Source organism: Silurus meridionalis, chromosome 1 (assembly GCF_014805685.1).
Source record: "Silurus meridionalis isolate SWU-2019-XX chromosome 1, ASM1480568v1, whole genome shotgun sequence".
Taxonomy (NCBI): Eukaryota; Metazoa; Chordata; class Actinopteri; order Siluriformes; family Siluridae; genus Silurus; species Silurus meridionalis.
In genome coordinates, this window is record NC_060884.1 from 27,522,897 (window position 1) to 27,544,591 (window position 21,695).

The 21,695-nt window shown below is 36.0% G+C and overlaps 1 protein-coding gene across 1 annotated transcript; it reads right to left on the reverse strand.

Moving 5' to 3' along the window:
• Positions 1–1,731: 1,731 nt before the first annotated feature.
• tie1 (tyrosine kinase with immunoglobulin-like and EGF-like domains 1) lies at positions 1,732–19,341 on the reverse strand. Its single transcript, XM_046856061.1, has 22 exons — positions 19,069–19,341; positions 17,010–17,300; positions 16,803–16,913; positions 14,926–15,081; positions 14,695–14,826; positions 14,413–14,553; positions 13,821–13,949; positions 13,576–13,721; positions 13,254–13,398; positions 12,462–12,620; positions 12,216–12,353; positions 11,215–11,505; positions 10,847–11,037; positions 10,470–10,680; positions 10,243–10,353; positions 9,554–9,744; positions 9,219–9,332; positions 8,772–8,842; positions 6,016–6,056; positions 4,449–4,545; positions 4,245–4,344; positions 1,732–3,067 (listed from the first exon to the last, which is right to left on the reverse strand). Exons 1-22 carry the CDS (start codon positions 19,109–19,111, stop codon positions 2,996–2,998), a joined length of 3,081 nt encoding a protein of 1,026 aa, XP_046712017.1. The 5' UTR covers positions 19,112–19,341; the 3' UTR covers positions 1,732–2,995.
• Between the last annotated feature and the right edge of the window lie 2,354 nt (positions 19,342–21,695).

The window sequence follows — 21,695 nt, forward strand, 5'->3', positions numbered from 1 at the left end:
CGTACACAATGCAGGTGTTAAACAGATATGCTTTAGAAACACACACAAATGAAATCCTGGTTGTACACCCTTTAATATAGGTCATGTTACTGTGCAGTGTTCCAACAGCAATTGTATTATATTACATTAGAACATCATCAGGGGACAATGCAAATGAAAAATATTTCTATTAGCAGAAGAAAACTAAAATACCCAGGTTATACTGACACATTTTTTGTGTCAAAAATGTCAGTTGCATAGCTAATTAAAAGTTCCAAAAACTGTAAAAATCACTCTGAATTTCCATGTAAAACTTCAAATACCTATCTATTTTGGCAAAAATCCTCAGGCCCTTTATAGACAGCTGAAGATACGGCTGAAGATCCGGCTGAAGATAATTTCCCATTCCAGCAACTACTCAAGCACAAATCCATACAATTAAAGGAATGGCTTAAGAAGAAGAAGAAGTAGAAGAAGAAGTTTCTTTTAATGATTGTTTAATGTTTAATTTATATTTAATTATATTATATTTAAATCCTGTGTCATGACATAAAAAGAGGGCAACCAATGTCCGATCCTTTCACAATCTGATAGATCTAGAGCACTTCTGCAATTACAAGCAAGTTGTATTACAAACATCATGTGCTTAGATTATGTTCAATTAATTTTACTTTTGACAATGGACAAAGGCAGCTTTACAGAGATAAATAGATTATACAAATATACATTTTAAATGTATTTATTAGATCCTAGAATTTTATCCCTAATGAATGAGCAAGTGGCAACAGTGTCAAGGAAAAACTATCTGAGATTTTATGAGGAAGGAATCTTGAAAGGAATCAGACTCAACTCACCCTTATCTTGGTAACACAGAATGTCCAATTGTTGAAGTTACATGTGGTAGTTTGTAAAGTTTGTAGACACTAATACAACCAGGTATTGCAAGCATTGTTTTTGAAAGGGGGATTTCTATTCCATTTGAAATGTGACATGCAGACTTTTGATATCCAGTGTAAATGAGAACATGATAGAAGATTATTACTGAGTAAAAATAACAGGTTACTGACCATTTAAAGATATACAGTTCATTGTTTAGTGCATATGCTACTAGAGTTACACAATTACCTAAACACACATTTCTAATAGAAAACTGGAAATTCAGATACAGACATGAATATTTAGAGCACCAAACAAATGCAAAAAACACATAGAGGCATTGCATTACATTTCAATTGGACATATAATAGAACAGCAAGAAATGATCAAATTATTGTCATGCAGCATGACAATTTTAGCCATCTAAAACCATCTGATGTGTCAATAAGCAAAAATCTATTTCTCGTGTGAGAATAGCATTGATTAGAAAAAGACGAGTAGAATGAAGTGTTTTGCAAAATTATGACTTATTGACACCGATAATGTATGCGTATAAGTGCGTGTATGTGTAAGCAAGGGTTTTTGAGAGATTGTGCTAGTGGGAAGGAAACTGAGTGTCCTCAGTGTGACAAGTCCAGTGCCTGTGGTTCACTTAGAAAGGAAACCATATGACAGATCACTGTGCTGCAGAAGGCGAGAGGCCCAACCTCAATACCTCTGGTGACAGACAGACAGAGAAAAAGACAGAGAGAGCAAGTTGGAAAAAGAAAAAAAAAAAAGGGGGGGGGGGTGTCTATATAATGCATATAACCAGACATTTGGGGAACAAGTCCTTTCTGTATAAATGCTTTATTTATAAAATTAAACAAAATTTAATGGAGTTTCCAGTATTTTTATTTTTTGCTTTATAACTGTACATATAATATAAGCAGCCAGGTACAAACATGTTTGCATCTGATATCACTGCTAATATATGCATAGAGAAGCTACTTGATGAGATGTTTTCTAAGCAAACAACATAGCTTTAATATTCATACGAATACATAACACCTACATAAGCTCTTCTAGTCACCTTATACATTTACACTGAATTAAAAAATCGAAAAGTGTTACAATACCACAGCTTCTGTAGAGACAGAGAGACCTAAACTGTTAAGTGTGTGTTAAACTGGAAAGAAATATTAAGCATGAGAACCTCAAAAGATTATTTAAAAAAATATTGATTGTGAAAACATGTTGTAAAACATTGCTACATACACTAGTGAATGTTTTAGTAGTGACAGTACTACACCATAAAGCTGCTTAATGCTTACTCTAAAAGCAGAGTTGTATGTATATTTCCTCTGGCTTTTAAACTGAGTTTCATATTTCTGCTTATACAGTTTTTATGAATACTTTACAGAAGTAAAGTTTACAGAGATACAAAGTCAGTTGTCACGAAAGTAATCCAGATTGTAAAATGATATAATCTTCTGTTAGCTTAAGCTTGTTGTTATATAAAATCTGTAAGCGAAGTAAACTGTTTTATTCACTTGACATCAGATTTGATAAAAGTACTTTTTCCAGGATCTGACACTTTTTTTGAATGAAGATTAAGATTAAGTGGGGTATGTGCGCTATCAGGAAGAGTTTATAAGAGAGTCATGTAGCCATTTAAACTTTACAAGCATAGAACATCAGCAAATGTCAAATATACAGTATACATGTAGTGCTGAAATGTTTCACTTGGCTTTTTGTCACTATATTAAATGCTACATAAAACAATGTCCATCTCTATGAACTGCACTGATACGTCTTTCCATTGGAACAATGTTACAAGGCATCTCATAATAGAGAAGAATATTTTCACAGAGTTGTCAAAATCCCCACAGATCCCAGCAGGTTTAGGACAAATATGATCTCTTTTTTGAAGCCCAGTGTATAACAATGAACAATGAGATCATCCACAGTTTAACGGAAGGCAACAGGGACTCTACAAGTGTCCTTTCACAGTCTTTCCTCTACAACCCATGGTCCCGGGTGAGTGTCTCTTCTGCGAGCGATGGAATCGAACAACAGGGGGGTGGCAGTAACGTGTTGCCCTGCTGTGCTGAGCTTCTCTCGGACTGTGGAACCTGCCAGAATCTGGGGGGGCGAGTAGTCAGGCCTCTTCAGCAGTGGCATCTATTCCAGCGTAGGTAAAATTCTCAAACAGAGCCATGTTGACATAGGCCTTTACAAAACATATAAAGGAGTTATGTGTTAGATGAAGAACAGATTGCGTTTTAACAGACACATAACAGATATATACGCATTTATTTCACTTCCAAGGTTATTGAGTAGCTAGCTCCATGCCATTATGTTACTAACTTAAAGAATATTATTCGTTTTTAAAACAGATGTTCAACATCTACAGAGAATGGATCCTTCCGGTGATGAAAGCAAGACTATCGAAAACCCATGGCCATATGTTTTTTTGCACTGCATTGTGTCAGTTTATATGTACTCCCAGTTATAATTTTTACAGCTCTCCTCGCACAGTACTGTATAATCAAAGTATACAGTGGGTTTACTGGTCGGCGCTATGTTGGGTTTTGTGTCTTGTCTTGTGTTTGTCTTGTGTTGTCTGTCTGCACTGCCTGTCTGCACTGTTTTTCGTCTGCACTGTTTGCACTCGGTTGCACTCGATGCACTTTACGTAGCTTGTGTTGTGTTGTAGCTCTATGTTGTTGTTTAGTGTAGCACCAGGGTTCTGGAGAAATGTTGTCTCGTTTTTACTGTGTACTGTGTACCACTGTGTATAGTAGAAATGACAATAAAAGCCTCTTGACTTGACTTTTCATCTGTATGAGGGTAAGAGTTTTAAATTCTACCTTGTTTAAGATCTACCTTGTTTGTACATTGAGCAAAGAGGAATTAGAATTCTACTGACTCTAGCAAGTGGTTGGCAAATGATCTATTTTTGTTAATGTTGTCAGTGATCTAGCTGGTTAAGTTTATAGTGTGATCAAGAAGGAAGCATTAGGTGTTGAGTATTTTGTGTCACATTAAAGGGATAAATTAATGATTTATAACCATAGTCTTGATAAAACATAGTGTCTGACCTCAGGTATCTTTAAGTTTATCTAAGTCTATCTATCTATCTATCTATCTATCTATCTATCTATCTATCTATCTATCTATCTATCTATCTATCTATCTATCTATCTATCTATCTATCTATCTATCTATCTATTCCCAGTTTTAAAAAGTAACTAAATTTTTTAAGGTCCTGTACTGTAGCCTGCTACTTTATCAAATAGGCAGTGTTACAGTAGCTTAGCTATTTTAAATCATGAGTAGCTTGTAACATGATGAGTTACGTATGCAAAATGGCTTCCCCAACGCTGAGAGTTACAGCTGGTTCTTACCTTCCTTGCCTCCTGCATCCTGTTCAGCTGAACAGATATCTGAGAAAATGGTGGTCTTTCATAAGGCCTGTCTCGCCAACACTGTCTCATCAACTCATACCTGAAAAAAGGAAATGCTACGTATTACAGCAAATAATCACTGGTTAGCCGATAGTGCCCTTTTATTAGCTTGAAACAAGAATACTTAAAGAGCTGAATCCTTACACTTCATCATCACAGTTTCTGGGCTTCTCCATCCTATAGCCCTGAGGAAGCTTCTCGTAGAGCTCAGCACACGTCATCCCACAGTAAGGAGTTCCTCCTGTTATTACACCAGTAAATACTTTACTTAGGTCTTAAATTTGATGAATGCCTTATGGTTCATATGTAGTGAAATTTGCTTATCTGCAAAATAATTCCTCGGTATACGGTATATTATTGAGTTTGTTTCAAAACATTTTTATTTATATTTGAGCAACAAAAGAGTGACAGAATGAAATAATGTGTAGCTCTTAATGTGGCTACTTATTTAGCATATAAAGCATAACATATGAAGCAAAAAAAAAAAATGAGATGCGAGAAAGTTAAATGTAAAATTTCATTATTCACAAACACACAGTGCAGTGCAGTGTCACTGTTTTTTTTATTATTTATTATTATTAATAAACTTAAAAACATAGCACAATGCCAGGGGTACAAAAAAAAGAACAGTTAGCAGTTAGCTACTCACTCCGTACCTGAAATACGATTTGTAGATCGCTGAAATAGGATTTGTAGTGCATTTTAAAACCTAGATTTTTTGTTGCGCATGTGTGAAATCGCAGCTACCTTCTGTTTTTTATGACAGTCTAGCGATATAGATTCTTTAGCATTTGCTTCAATAATTACTGAAAGGAGAGAATTTTAAAAAAGAGAAAATCGTGACAACTCCACGTATCGAAGAAGTGAAAAGATGAAAGTTGGAATGAATGAAGACATTTGTTAAAGTAGGCTGAAATACACATACACACATACTAAAAATTTTAAACTATTTAATTAGATTTTTCCATTTATTTAATTTAATTTTTTACATTTATTTTGTGCTATTTCAAATAATAACAAAACGTGAAAGTGTATTTCAATAATTTTATTTTTTCTATTATATTTATATATAATATTCTATTATATATATATATATATATATATATATATATATATATATATATATATATATATATATATAGAGAGAGAGAGAGAGAGAGAGAGAGAGAGAGAGAGAGAGAGAGAGAGAGAAAGGGTTATTTTTTTATTATTAATTATTATTAATTCACATTATTAATTATTTGTTTTAAATAAAATATTATACAATATTATTTTACATATTATTTATCCAAGCAGGAATAATGTTAATGATTATAAGCAATTTTATGGTTTGCATTTCTTCCCCCTAACTGTACCAAAAATGAACCGAACTGTGACTGAGGTGAAAACTTTTTGTATAAAGTAATAAAATTAGTATTGCTTTGGCATGGTATGTATCATAAAGCCCAAAAACATGTGATCATAATAATGCATTCTGAAGCAACATAATACAACCCTTATAAGTTATCAACTTATAACCTTCATACAAATGAGAGATTTTCTGGGAAATTTACAACAGTATTTAAACATTAATATAAACACTTATAAACAAAACATCCAGTAGGTACACGTATTTTAATTTGTTGTAATTGTGTTATGTGTATGAAATAAAATCCTTAGAACTCTTTTTTATAGATGGAGCAGTGATTACACAAACTTAAAACAAACTTACCTAAACTTACAATCTCCCACAGGAGCACCCCAAAAGACCAGCTATAGGTGACAAAGAAATGCAGTTGAGATACAGGATCAGAATCAACAGTTCATGATTTTTCATGTTCATGATTTTTTATACATTAAAACACTGAAACTTTACTTAAAAAGTGTCTGTTTGGAACACAGACTAAGATATTACACTAAAGTGTCTGTTATGCCTTATGAGAAAAGAAGCATCTAGGGTTAGGTTTAGAATCAAATCATCTAGTAAACTGAGCGCGTCTGGTGACAGTGGTCATGATGCAGAAATGTATTTCTTTAAATACAGCACATGACAAAAATGCTGTAAAACAGCTGATGCTGGTCGGTGTTCTGTTTGTGTGCGACTTTTAGCAAATCATCTGTTGTGGTTTATCCCATTTATTTATGAAAAATTATTTGGCTGAATAAAACCATTAGAGTGGCACAAGCCAACAAAAGTTTGGAAAGTGAGAGGATGCCTGAGGAATGGAGCGATAAAAAAAAGGGGAAGATGTGCAGACCTGCATTAACTACAGGGGAATAAGGTTGATCAGTCACACCATAAAGTTATGGGAAAGAGTAGTGGAAGCCAGGCTGAGGGACAGTGGTGACCATCTGTGAGCAACAGTATGGTTTCATGCTGAGGAAGAGCACTATGGATGCATTATTTGCTTTGAGAATGTTGATGGAGAAGTAAACAGAAGGTCAATAAGATTTGCATTGTGTGTTTGTGGATTTAGAGAAAGTGTACAACAGGGTGCCAAGAGAGGAGTTGTGGTATTGTATGAGGAAGTCAGGTGTGTCAGAGAAGTATGTGAGAATGGTGCGGGACATGTATGAGGACAGTGTGACAGCAGTGAAATGTGCAATAGGAACGACAGACTGGTTTAAGGTGGAGGTTGGATTGCATCAAGGATCGGTTCTGAGTCCTTTCCTGTTTGCAGTGATGATGGACAGGTTGACGGACGAGGTCAGACAGGAGTCTCTGTTGACCATGATGTTTGCGGATGTTATTGTGATTTGTGGTGAGAGTAGGGAGCAGGTTGAGAAGAGCCTGGAGAGGTGGAGGTATGTGCTGGAGAGAAGGGGAATAAAAGTCAGTAGGAGAAGGACAGAGTACATGTGTGTGAATGAGAGGGAGGGCAGTAAAGTGGTGCAGTTGCAGGGAGAAGAGGTGAAGAAGGTGGAGGAGTTTAAGCATCTGGGTTCAACAGTGCAAAGTAATAATGATAGTGTTTTAGAGAAGTAAAGAAAAGAGTACAGACAGGGTGGAGTGGGTGGAAAAGAGTGGCAGGAGTGATTTGTGATAGAAGAGTATCTGCAAGAGTGAAAGTGAAAGTTTATAGGACTGTGGTGAGACCTGCGATGTTGTATAGTTTAGAGACAATGGCACTGAGTAAAAGACAGGTGGAGCTGGAGGTAGCAGAGCTGAAGATGTTGAGAATGGACAGGATTATAAATGAGTTTATAAGAGGGACAGCGCATGTAAGACTTTTTAAAGATAAGGTGAGAGAGGCGAGATTGAGATGATTTGGTCATTTGCAGATGAGGGACATGGGGTATATCGGTAGTAGAATGCTGAGGATGGAGTTGTCAGGAAGGAGAAAAAAAGGAAGGCCAAGGAGGAGGTTTATTGATGTGGTGAGGGAAGACATGCAGGTAGTTGGTTTTAAAAAAGCAGCTGTAGATGACAGGGGGGTATGGAGACGGATGATCCACTGTGGTGACCCATAACAGGAGCAGCCGAAAGAAGGAGATTTAGCTGAATGCAGCTCATTGGGAAGACATGACTTCTTTTTAATGGAATACTGTATGTGTTTTCTCCCCTGATGAAATTCAACAGATCTCATCAACACGATTACTGTGAAACTCCACTATGAAATAAAACCATTACAAATAGTCTTCTTGTAAGTTATAAACTAATAATGAATGGTTAAGCCTTTAATAGCAATTTGCCACCATTTTGATGCTGCAGCCTATTTATACATTTAAAATAGTAGAAATTTTAGGCATTTTTCCAGCTATAATGCATCCTTCAAGCATAATTATTTTGCAACCATTACATTATTAACTTCAACAAAATAAGAGTTGAAAACAACCAGTACTTTCTTTGTTTTTCATCTTGTCAGTACAGCAAGTTCCTTATAGTTATAAATAGGGGTTTAACACAGTCGTTGTGGCCTAGTAGCTGCTTTTGAATTTCCTGCCATGTTATCAGTTCCTCCCTTCATATTTATCAGTTGCCCAGTGACCAATGGGAGAGGGACACAAACAGGATGATCGTAGAATGATTTGCTGTTTTTCATTAAAACCACAGCATGAGATGGCACACTGCTCTCTATATTAACTGTTTAGTGTTCTTACATTAACAGAGTGTATAACAGTGAACAGTGTACAAATAAAAAACAGAAAGCAAAAATACAGCTTGACCAAACAGTAAATATTTTTGGGTTTACCACTAAACTAATTTAAACTAAACAAACATTTATAAAATAAATTAAATTAAATTAAATTAATTAAATTAATAATTAAAAAAAAAAAATATTTAATTTAATTTAATACTGTTATGGATATATTTTGTGCACATTTTTATTTTTGTTTAAAAATAAAGAATCAAGAATCCACAATGGGCACTGAGGCATGACTGTGGTTGGGAATCTCTGCTTTAAAGCACTGTAAAGATTCACTCAGGGTGATATTTATATAGACATTTGTAAACGGTTTTATATAACATTCGTAAAAGATACTTACACATCACTCTTTGTGGTGTAGACACTGTAATTGAGAGATTCAATAGCCATCCATCGTACAGGAAGTCTCCCCTAGGGAAGATGACTCGATTTTTTATTTGTGTATTGCACAATTTATTTTATCATATAAGTATTTTTACCCTTTACTTTACTTGTCTTGAAGAAATGAATGAATGAGTCCGAAGTTTGCACACTTGCTAATAAAAAATATATAAATATATAAAATAAAAAATGGCCTACCTAATTTACAAAATGAATCTAATCACTCTGGAAATCACCTGAAGACATTTTTCATAATTTCTTTAATTTCCCATTTACTGAATGACCCAAACACTTTGTAGTGGCCTTGTCATTAAAATATTTGTACTATTATAGAGTATCACATTCTCATGTTCTCACGTTTAATGAGTTCTCACTTACTTGCACAAGCCAAATAAACTTTTCTCACCATGGTCTTTTTGACATACACTTCCTCCCCACGTGAGAGTCCAAAATCAGCAATTTTTGCCACCAGATTTTCTCCAACTAGTACATTCCTGGCTGCCAGATCTCTGTGAATAAACTGACAGTATATAATAGAAATAAATTTATATCAATTATTAACAATATTATTAAACAATATTTATATGACACTATTGTAAGATCATAGATTATGGTCAATGTGACATAACATATCTATTTTGTAAATAAGCACTACAAATCTGTTCATTGTTAAGATTAAAATTTAAATCGTACATTTTCATTACTATGAACAGCATATGTGTACAGTTGTTATTTGCTTACCTGTTTGTCGCTAAGGTAATGCATGCCTGTTGCCACATCTGCAGCAAACTGCAGGAGCTGGTGTGAAGTGAGCGTAGAGGCAGTGCCATGTTCTTTTGCAAAAGCTGGATCGGTCTCCAGAACACGACTCTTCCTCAGGAAATCCAGGAGATTTCCATAGGGAGCATACTCAATAGCAATGTAAAGGTAGCCTGCAAGGGAAGAGTGACAAACAATACGTGACAACAGTTAGAAATGGTCAGAATGGCCATTTTTCTTTCCTGAGAAGCTAATTGTAATATAAAATTTAATTCTAAAAAACTGAAAGACTATTAATATTTATTGATTTTTTAATGCAGGAATTAATTCAGGAGCTAGCTTGCTGATTTATTGCAAACTCTTTTAGGAAAAAGGCAAATCCCTTTCAATGCTGAAAAACCACATGAAAAATTTAATAATAATAATAATAAAAAAATTGTTTTATTTCTATAGCTCCTCCTATGTGATCTAACTGTAAAAAACCCTAAATAAGATAAAATGATATATAAATAACTATGTACATTCATACATAATCTATTTTCTTTGTCTTAAAAATTGCTGGCATTTATTTAGCTTGAATTCTCAAGGTTGATTAGATACAGCCAGTCACAGTTGCAGTAGCTGTATACAGTATAGGAACAGCTTTCATGACCAGTAGGAAGCACTCTCACCTTTGTTTTCACAAGCTCCTAAAAGGTTAATGATGTTTGGATGCTGGCCCAGCTTGCAAAGCACTTCCAGTTCCCCAGCAAAATCCCGGTGATCATTTTCAGAGGCAAACTCTGCACAAAGAAACACGTGAATCAAAAAACAGGCATGCGAGAACACTGCTCCTATTGTATGTTTATCACGTCTCAATGTATTTTGCGATGCATGTTGGTTTAAATTTGAGCCTGACCTTTGAGCATTTTGACTGCAGCACTCATTTTAGTTCCATTCTTTTTGATCATGGCTTTAATGACTTGGCCAAAATTCCCTTCACCAATGACATCCTCAAACTTGATGTCCTCCCATTCTAGAATAGGGTAGGTTAGGGGCTCTGGGGTAGGCTTCGGTCTCCGAGTCAGTGTGAGAGTCCCGGAGTTAAACTGCAGGATGGTCTCTTCTCCCTTTGTGTGTATACATGTGTTTGGGTTGGGATGTAATAGGGTTAAGAAATATTATTAGAGAAACTCTTCTAAATTCAAAATGAACACAAAACAGATAGAATGTACAGGAAATATCTAAAGGTTGGTCTAAAGTTTTTTGGAGATAAAAGCAAAAATGTTAACTCACTGATCCAGACTGGTAGGTGAACGTGCGTCTACGTTTAACAATAGATTTGCGTATGTAGAAGAGGACCAGAAGTGCTAGCATAATAGTAACACAAGTGATAGCCACTGAGCCAATCACAGCCCAGAGCAGCTGATGCTCCTCCTTCCTAGGCTTTTTAACCCCCTGAGTGGTTGGAATGAAGCTTGCAGGTCCTGATGGACACATATTAAATAATATTGAACATCAATTACAGAATCTAACGGATATTGATATTCTGTGACAAATAAACACATCACAGTTTAACGTGTTTTTCCTTCGTGTATTTAAAGTATAATTTATTCTACACTACTGTAAATCCTATCTTTCATTTATTTAATCCAAAATCATACCATCTCCTTGGGTTCTGGCTTGCACAAACTTGCTCCACTCTCCAGGTACTTTTGAGAAAGCCCTCACACGAAACTGGTATAAGGTGCTGCCATTTAATGCTGTCACATCCTTCGTGGTCTTGTTTCCATTATCACTGTCCACCCATGGAAGTAGGCTGTCCTGGCCCACTGGCTGGTATTCAATAACGTATTTCACTATGCCGCCACTGGAATTCTCAGGGGGCTCCCAGCGAAGCTGAACGGTGCTGAGGGACAAAGGGTTTGCCTGGACATTCCGTGGAGAAGAGGGACCTTGAGTGGATATTAAAAAACCTGTAAATTAGGCTAGCATGCCACAATATAGCTCAATATTTAAATGGACTGCGAAATATTTCTCCCTTCTTTGACTTCCAAAAAAAAAAGATGATGGAGCACAAAGAAGGTGCTCATATCAAGGCCACAAAAACAAACGTACAATTACTGCTAACTCTGCTGTAATGCTTTTTTCATGAAACAACCCATATTTTACACAGTACAATAATTCTTCAAGATATCTAACCCATTAAACAACATCTATCATATCCCCAATTTATAAATGCCACTTAATGACTAGAAGGAGTTGCCTGGCTGTTAAGATGCATGGGATAAAACTTTGAGGCAGGCCAAAGTCTACTACAGCTGATCAGAGTCTAATTATTTGGTCTGTAGAGCTGTGCTAAAAAGACCATGGCCTCACCAGAGGCTCAACCACTTGACAGGTGCTAATTCACTTTAGCATTCTACCCGTCCTAAAAGCTGGAATCAATCTCCAGGCTGCTGCACCTCACAGAACAGCCTAGAATTTGGAAGCCATCCAAAATCCACAATAGATTAAAACCTGAATGACATTCTAGCCAACAAAGATCTGACTCACAAAAAGTCAAGGCCATAGATTCAGACCTGGAGCCTGTAAAATGTAAAGCTCTGTTTTTTATGAGCTAGACATCCATAAGTCTTTTGTCATAGTCCAATAATGCACTCACCTGGACAATCAGTCTCCATGATAGCTTCTGGACCAAAAGGCCCCTCTCCCCCATCTCCTGGTCGAGTAAGTTGTACACGAACTCGATATTTGGTTGTGGCCTTCAAGTTCATTAGTGTAATAGGCTCAACTCCGTACGCTAAAAATAAAATAAAATAAAAACAAACAAAGGGCTTTAATTTCTTTTCTCATGTGGAGTAACTTATAGATTTCTATAAAATTGAGCAATAAAATGACAATTTCTCACCTATAATGGAAGCCCATGGGTTTTCTGACTCCATAGGTTTATAGTGGATCTTTACAGACAAAATTGGCCCATCACCTTTGTACTTCTCCAAAGGCTTTAAAATGAGCTGTTTACTATCCTTCCCTATCAGTTTTGGAGGTGTGGTTGGACATGGGGGCTCTTGTTAAAAATATATAAAAAAATAGGAGTCATTTCATCAGTCAGCAGTCTCAGTATTATAAGAATTATATGGCATTTTGAATGAATGAAAATGAGTTAACCACATAAACGTTCATCAATAGAAAGAGTATGCCATCTCTAAAACCCAGAGAATATGGTCATATTTGCTCTCCTTTTGTCTCTGTCTCACTCTAACCCATTTATTAATGAATTATTAAAAATTGAGAGATTGTTTAATATGAAATACACATGTAGAATCTTAAAAAAAAAAAAAAATCACTGCATAAGAGCTTAATGCGGTTCTGTTTGTGATTGAACTATATAGTAACTAATCTTATTTTCTAAAAGTTTAATTTGAATAATGTACATTTAAATTCCTGCTTAGCTTCAAAAAGGGTGTTTTTTACTTGTAAAATGTACTAAACAGCACAGTGAGAATCTTTCTTCATATTTCCCGGTGATGTTAGGAAGCTGGAGATAGAGCACAGGGTCAGCCTTGATACAGTATCCCTGGTGCACAGAGGGTTAAGGGCCCAAAAGGCAGCTTTTCCCCAAAAAAGTCCTAATCTGTTTGATAACCATAACCTAAAAGTATGTATGTATGTATATCTTATATATTCCTTTATTCCTTACCTTTAACAGTCATGTTGAATTTGAAAAAATCCTGCCCACCCTTAGTCGAAACCCGACATTCCCAGAGCCCTCTATGCTCAGCAGTCAAACGTGGAATCTCGAACTGGGCTGTGCTTTTATTTGAGTCCATTGTTGTGTGGGAGGCCTGAAAAAAAGATTGGAGTTTGGAAATTACTATAATATTGGAAAAAATAAAATATGTAATACATCACAATTATCAGCTTTTATAGTAATAATAATAATAACACAAATATAATAATAATACTATACGAATAATATTTTGCTACAAGCCGACATTATATCATAATAATGTGTTTTTAACCTTAAGAACTGTGCTGTCTGGCTTGCGTAGCTCAAAGTTGGTGTGGCTGGGAAGAGGACTGCCTGTAGCAGAACATAAGATGTTTTTGCTGGAGTTGAGGTTACACTCCAGGTTTCTAGCCATGCCATGGATTTGTGGAGCATTTTCTGCAAGACAATATAAAAACATATGAATTGTTACATAAAGAAAGAGTACATTTAGTTAATGTGCAGATCAGTAAGATGAAAACACAATGAAGGCCTAACCTAATTTCTCACAATATTGTCCTCTCCAACCACTAGGACACTGGCAGCCACTGAAGCGATTACATTTGCCCTTGTTCTTACAGTTGCAGCTTAGACGGCAGTCAGCTCCATACATTCCCTCAGGACAGGCTAAAGAGCAAGATCAAGATTAGCAAGAACCATTCACGAGCTATTTATGCATCATAAGGTTCATAAATTTTTAAGTGTATTAAATTTTATTTTAAGGCAGATTTGCAAAAAAAAAAAAGTGTAGCCTTGTAAAAGAAAACTTTAATTATTATTCATTATTAATACATAATTGATAATGGTATTTTTAAGCCATTTAAATACTGCTTAAACACTGTAGGCTGATTTTAAAGATCAAAGTTTTACCAGTTTTTTTTTTACCATATTTTCTAATCATTCATTGATAAAAATGCTATTGTCTAAAAAATATCACATTTTTGCCATATCCAAAGCAGCATATTTTTTACCATTAATTTTCATTTCCCAAATGAATTGTTTATCAGAGACCGATAATGCATTATTGAGCAACTACTAAAAAACATCAGACCAATAGTGATTACTTAATGTAGTAATCTGTCAAACCTACGTTTGTTGCAGTGGTGTCCATGCCAGCCACTTGCACAGGAGCAGCCATAAGGCTCAACAAGGCAGAAGGTTTTACCCTGGCATCCATATTCTGCCTTACAGGATTCCTGGCAGTTTCGTCCAAACATACCCTCTCGACATGCTACAAGTCACAACAGCACATAAGGCATTTAATACTTTGACCTGTCAAATGATTTAGCTGAATAGCCTTTACCTAAATATTGATCATTGGCTTATAACCTTAAACAGTGAGCTGATTTCTGTGTCTCTAAAGCTGTAATACCTGTCTCACAGCGTGTTCCCATAAAGCCTGGAGGACATACGCAGTCTCCATCTTTGTCATGGCACACACCACCATTAAGACATTCAGGACATTCCTTGTCACAATTTGTGCCCCATTTGTTCTTCGTACAATCTAAATAAACAAATGTGACAAAAATGTGTAAGGCATCACAAAAACATGCACATTTTGGATTGAACATAAAATACAAAGATGAAATTGAAATGAAATTACCGCGAACAATTAGTTGCATCCAGGCTCCAAAGAGTGGGGTTTCTCCTACATAGTTTGCACTGTATATCCCTGCATTGGCTTGCTTAACGTTTTCTATGGTGAGAACTGCTGTCCGATTTTCAATATCTCCCCAGTAGGTCATGTAGTGATAATTCCCTGAAATACATAGTAATTAATTAATAAATTGTTTGATATATATATATATATATATATATATATATATATATATATATATATATATATATATATATATATATATTTTATATATATATATATATATATATATATATATATATATATATATATATATATATATATATATATATATATATATATGAGTTAGGCATGAGTTAGGATTTGAGCAAGTTTGCCAAGGGACAAATTGTGATGCAAGACGACTGGATCAGAACATCACCAAAACTGCAGCTCTTGTGGGCTGTTCCCTGTCTGCAGTATACAGTATCTGTCAAAAGTGATACTTGGAAGGAACAGTGGTGAACCGGTGACAGGGTCATGGGTGGTCAAGGCTCAGTGATGCATGTGGGGAGCAAAGGCTGGCCCGTGTGGTCCGATCCAACAGATGTTGCTGAAGAAGTTAATGCTGTTAATGCTTGACAGGTCAGGACTGTTTTGGCAGCAAAAGGAGAACAACACAATATTTGGAAGGTGGTCATATACAATATCTCACAAAAGTACACAAACAAGAGTACACCCTAAGTGATAACAGCAAAGCCACATGTCCTATTCATCATGCTCCTGTTTTTGTCCACTCGAAACTGACCTCGCAAAGGTCGATCAGAGAAGTTGTATCCTCGTGCTGTGCATCAGGTGCAGAAGCTGGCTTCCAAAAACAGACGCGAATGCTGCCAGTATTGCTTTAGGGGTTGCAGAAGTGGAAGGTCAGCTTATCAGTGCTCAGACCATATGCCACTTACTGCAACAAGTCAGTTTGCATGGTTGTCATCTTAGAAGGATGCCTCTTCTGAAGCTGGCTCACAAAAAAGCCCACAAACAGTTTGCTGAAGACACCCTGTACAAAAGCATGAAGTACTGCAACCATGCCTTGAGTTCTGAGACTAAGATAAACTTGTTTGGCTCAGATGGTGTACAGCTTGTGTGGTGAAACCCTGGTGAGAAGAACCAAGAAAAATGCGTCTTGCTTACAGTCAAACCTGGTGGTTGTAGCATCATGGTCCGGGGACTGCATGGTTGCTGCTGGTACTGGGGAGCTGCGGTTAATTCTGAAGCAGAACATGACGCCCTCCATTTAGAAACTGGGTCAAACGGCAGTTTCCAACATAATAGGGACCCCAAACACACCGCTAAGATGACAACTGCAATGCTGAGGAAGCTGAAGGTGATGGTGATGAAGTGGCCAAGTATGTCTCCAGACCTAAACCCTATTGAGCACCTGTGGGGCATGCTCAACTGGAAGGTGAAGAAGTGCCATGTATCTAACATTCAGCAGTTCTGTAATGTCATTATGGAGGAGTGGAAGAGGATCCCAGCAACAACCTGTGCAGCTTTGGTGAATTCCATGCCCAGGAGGATTAAGGCAGTGCTACATAACAATGGAGTTCACACAAAATATTGACACTTTGTACACAGTTTTGACATGTTCACTTAGGGTGTACTCACTTTAGTTGCCAGCTGTTTTGACAATAATGGCTGTGTTTTTTTGACAGTAAATCAATACTGCTACACAAGCTGCACATTGACTACTCTAAAATATATAGATTTTAATTTCTTTAGTCTGTGAGGGGTGTACTGACTTTTGTGAGATACTGCTGTTATGCCTGATCCGTGGCTATTAAGTTATGCCTGGTTGTTTATATTTGTATTTATATTGTTTATATATATGTAAGTCAATCCCTTACCATTAAATTTCCATGTGACATCTCTTTCCTCCTTGCCCACGACGTCCATTAGCAGATGTACTGTGTCTCCTTTGTTTGTCACCAGGGAGAGACTCTGTGGTCTGAAGTGAACTTAGAGAAAATAAACAATATGAGCATATATAACCTCTTTTCTTGGACTTTTAGCAAGGCTTTCTAAAATACTTGCTACTCTGTGAAAACAGTTACCTTTATTGTAGTTGTTGATGAGGGTGACAGTGGTCTGGTGATTTGAGCCCTGCTTTAAATGGCAGTAAAAGATGCCCTTCTGCTCCATGCCACTAAAACCAGAGGCCACCACTTTATTAGAGTAAGGCTGCCGCACAGTGAAACCGGGCTCGTTTGTCATACGCATTATAGTGTTGTCTTTTTTGATGTTAAGCTGAAATTCGTCAGTGTCGCGCTCCCCGGTTATGCAGTAGAGGGCAAAATGTTGTGAATTGCTCCCATTTGACGTCATGATGAGATCAATGACTGCATCTGGAGAGGGAATACACACGTTATAGGGAGTAGAACATCTGTGCATTTGTGGAGTAAATATTGACTGCAGCAGACAGACTTTGGGTCATTGTTATTTCATGATTGAATGAATTAGTTTGTTTGTTTGTTTATATATTTATTTATTACAAAAAATTCACCCCTAAAAATATTTGCTTACTGCAAGACCTCCTTACCTTCACTAAAACTTTACAGAAGACTTTTAGACAATTTTTGTCATGCTTCATACTTAAGAAAAAATAAACTGTACTTTTCCTATGGAGTACGAGTCCTCATTTATTGATTTATTGTAATTTATAAAACTTTTTATGAGAAACGTTTGACTTACAAAAGCAGGGTATATTGTGATTTTCAGCTTGATTTATTTTCCTTTAATCAGTGGATTTAGTCTAGTTTCTTCTTCTTCTTTCAGCTGCTCCCATTAGGGGGCACCACAGCGGATCATCCGTCTCCATACCACCCTGTCCTCTACACCTGTCTCTTTCACACCAACTACCTGCATGTCTTCCCTCACCACATCCATGAACCTCCTCCTTGGCCTTCTTCTTTTCCTCCTACCTGGTGGCTCCATGCTCAGCATTCTTCTACCAATATAATTCATGTCCCTCCTCTGTACATGTCCAAACCATCTCAATCTCGCCTCCCTCACCTTGTCACCAAAACATCCTACATGGGCTGTCCTTCTAATAAACTCATTTCTAATCTTGTCCATCCTCGTCAATCCTAACAAAAACCTTAACACCTTCAGCTCTGCTACCTCCAGCTCCACCTCCTGTCTTTTACTCAATGCCACTGTCTCTAAACCATACAACATCGCAGGTCTCACCACAGTCCTATAAACTTTCCCTTTCACTCTCGCAGATACTCTAAATCACTCCTGTCACTCTTCTCCACTCACTCCACCCTGCCTGCAATCTTTTCTTTACTTCTCTAACACACTCTCCATTACTTTGCACTGTTGACCCCAGGTACCTGAACTCCTTCACCTTCTCCACCTCTTCTCCCTGCAACCGCACCACTCCACTGCCCTCCCTCTCATTCACACACATGTACTCTGTCTTACTCCTACTGACTTTGATTCCCCATAGTCTAGTTTATGGTTAGCAATTTGAGTCAAATTGAACATTTAATAAAAAATATGATTTTCACATTATCAAAAAACAACAAAAATAAAAGTACATGTGTTACACTGGAGTTTTCAATGTATAAGGTCAATCTGAAGTGGGGCACTCTCATTTAAATATTTCATAGTTATTCAGATTTAATTCTTAAACAATTCTATGTACATTATCATGGAATTCCCATCACAGTTGCACTTATCAGCATCCTGCTATTTCAACACATTCCCTGTCGGTGTAGCAAGAACAATGTCAGGAAACAAGGATGAGCCACAGGCGCCAACAGCAGAGCTGGTATAGTAAATTTATTCAAGTAAAACATATTGAAGTGGCACAATGACTAAGACTAAAAGCTAAGTTATAGTTTCGTTTTATGTAGTCGTTTTTCTTTTTTTATTGTATAGTGCTTTTAACAATGGACATTTCCAGTTATATGTTATATAGGTTTTATGTCAAACACTTTTCAAAAGAATCAGAGGTAAATGACTACTCCACCCCGAGCCACATTTTTTACAATATTTCCAATATCCTTGCAATTATGTCTTGGCCATATGATAACTTTCATAATGTAATATTTACAAAATTATTCTAATGGAAATTTTCTTAGTGTGCTGGAACTTTGATCAACTTACCTGATGTCCTGGTGAAAAACAAAAGCCAGATGAGGTAAATCATTACTTAAATCCTGCTTTTCTTTTTGAAAATCCAAGCAAAATTATCCAAGTGTTTAAAATATCAGAAATAAAAGAAATCCAATAGGGTTTCCCAGTTTTGCAGGTGGAAGCGCACAGTGTGACACATTTCCAATGGAAGTTTGGAACATGTGGTAATTTTCTCTGTCACAAAACCCGTCCTTTCAGTTCGCATTTCACACACAACAAATCCCAAAGTTCTTCTTTTGGCTCACTGTCCACTCCACTCTACTCAACTCAGGGTGGGAAAGGAAGGAAAAGGCGGAGAGAAGAGAAAGAGAAGGAGAGGAAAAGATAGAGAGAGCCAGAGAGGGGGAGAGTGAGAGAGAGAGAAAGAGAGAGAGAGAGAGAGAGAGAGAGAGAGAGAGAGAGAGAGAGAGACTATAAATTGGTAATCAGACATTTCAATTGCACTAAATATTAGTAAACCAAAATAAATTTAAATTTGCAGCTACTAGTGTTATTTCTTTAACTTATTCATACTGTTCATATATTTGATATATTTTTTTACACAAAATGTTGACACCCCCTGAACCTCTGCAACCTAATAATTATTTTCTCTTGTAATCAAAATGTTTGAAATGTTTTGAAGCTTTAATATGAAGTCAGACACTTTACTAAAGCAAAATTACTAATTACTAAAGCAACTGTACTGACAAGTGCTGACAAGTTAGAATGTGTGGAAAGTCCTGAACCTCATCAACACACAATAGAGAGAATATGATAAACATCACTGGAGCTATTATTGTATGGTGTAGCAGACAAAAGCAGATTTTGCATGTGGGTGTGTTAGGAGAATTCAGAGGATCTAGAATCAAGAAGAGAATAATCTTTTTTTATCAATTTATGGTGGAGAATAATTTGTGTATTCAGGTTGTGCTGATTTAAAAGAACTCATTATTAAGTATTATGGACTAAAATGTTAAGATGTGTTGGAATATAATATGATTATCTCTGCCATTAGGCTGTTAGATGCTGATGATGCTGATGATGCTGATGACAATTATAGTAATTATTATTGTGGTGTAAAATAATAGCATTAATACATATTAATTCCATATTGATTCAAGTGCAAGCTCAGTGGTTAAGGCTCTGGGCTACCACTGTCACAGTTGGGCCCTTGAGCAAGACCCTTAACCCTTTCTAATCCAGAGGCGCTGTATTATATCTGACCCGGTGCTCTCAAAACAGCTTCCTAACAAGCTTAGATATGTGAAGAGAGACTGTCCTGTAATAAAGTAATCCAGTTTATCGCAGTTACCACATAACTAATTTGTTTGGCAGACTTTCCCGGTCTCTCGCGGATAGCACGATAGAGCAAAATACTTATAGGGAATTGTTTTTATGGAGTTTTAGGAGGAAATAATGAAATGTATTGCTAAAAATACAATTACTGTATTCTTGCAAATGTTTTCTGTGTGTGTTTAAAGTGTGTGGGAGGATGATTTACAACAATAAAAAAAAGCATTTTTGGGGTGGCATCCTTTTATTGTGGTTTTTCGTTTATCGCGGTCGGTTTTGGAACATAACCACGATAAACAGGAGATTAATGTATATATACTTATACATTAAAAACCACGATAAGAGGACGCCACCCAAAAAATGCTTTTTTTACTGGAGATGAATGTATATACATATTAATATTAATCTCCTGTTTATCGTGGTTATGTTCCAAAACCGTCCGTGATAAACGAAAAACCACGATAAAAGGACGTATATACACAGTTGACTACACTATAGTTCACTATAATCATTATACTGTAATGTATACAAGACAAGTAAAGGCCTCTTTTTTCTTTTTTACAGTTTGTAATATTAAAAGAAATTGTGGCAGAATAGTTACCTTTGATAAATATTGGAACGACTACAATGTTGTTAAAATCTTTTTTTATAAATTACAGTTCATGTAGTAAGTTCATGTTGCTCATCTTTACAATTATGTACAGTAGGCACTCAAAACATTACATGCTACATTCACAACATAGTCCTTTGTTTTTAAAAGAGCTAAAAAAACATAGAATACTTTTAAAAAATCACTTCAAATATCAGAAAAATCAGTTAATCTGTTAATTTTTTACATTCAAAATAACTTTAATAAGTGTTTTTTATAAATTATTTAATAACAGTGTGTATGTGTGTGTAATATAAATAAATACATACACTATTAAATATTCTGTAATAATTTCTAAGCATTAATTGAACATTAATATTAACCACTTTAATAAACATTCATTAAAACTCATGTAACTACTGATAGATAGATTACTTTATTCATCCCAGATAGATTTTTTCATTTAAATTAGTATTTTTGTATCATATTATGTTTGATAATTATTTATAATGTATCAAATTAAAACAATATGACTGTAATTTCTTTATTTAATGCCTGCTCATATGCAGTGTCTTTAATGCTGACACAGCTTAAAGCACAGGTGTTGAGCTTTCAACCGAGTGTTCAGTTTCTGACATTGAAAACCATGAAAATAATGCACGAACCCCAGATTTTCTCAAGTACTGTATATTCAGCTTTACTAAACACGATACTTCCCAAAAGGAAACAGGACAGA

Excerpts from the sequence above, each read along its gene's own strand:
- tie1 (XM_046856061.1), bottom strand. The coding sequence starts at position 19,111 with ATGATTTACCTCATCTGGCTTTTGTTTTTCACCAGGACATCAG. Across the intron at positions 17,301-19,068 it reads GTTTTTCACCAGGACATCAG|ATGCAGTCATTGATCTCATC; the intron begins GTAAGTTGATCA and ends TTCCCTCTCCAG. Across the intron at positions 8,843-9,218 it reads TGTATGTCAAAAAGACCATG|GGGAGACTTCCTGTACGATG; the intron begins GTGAGAAAAGTT and ends CATCTTCCCTAG.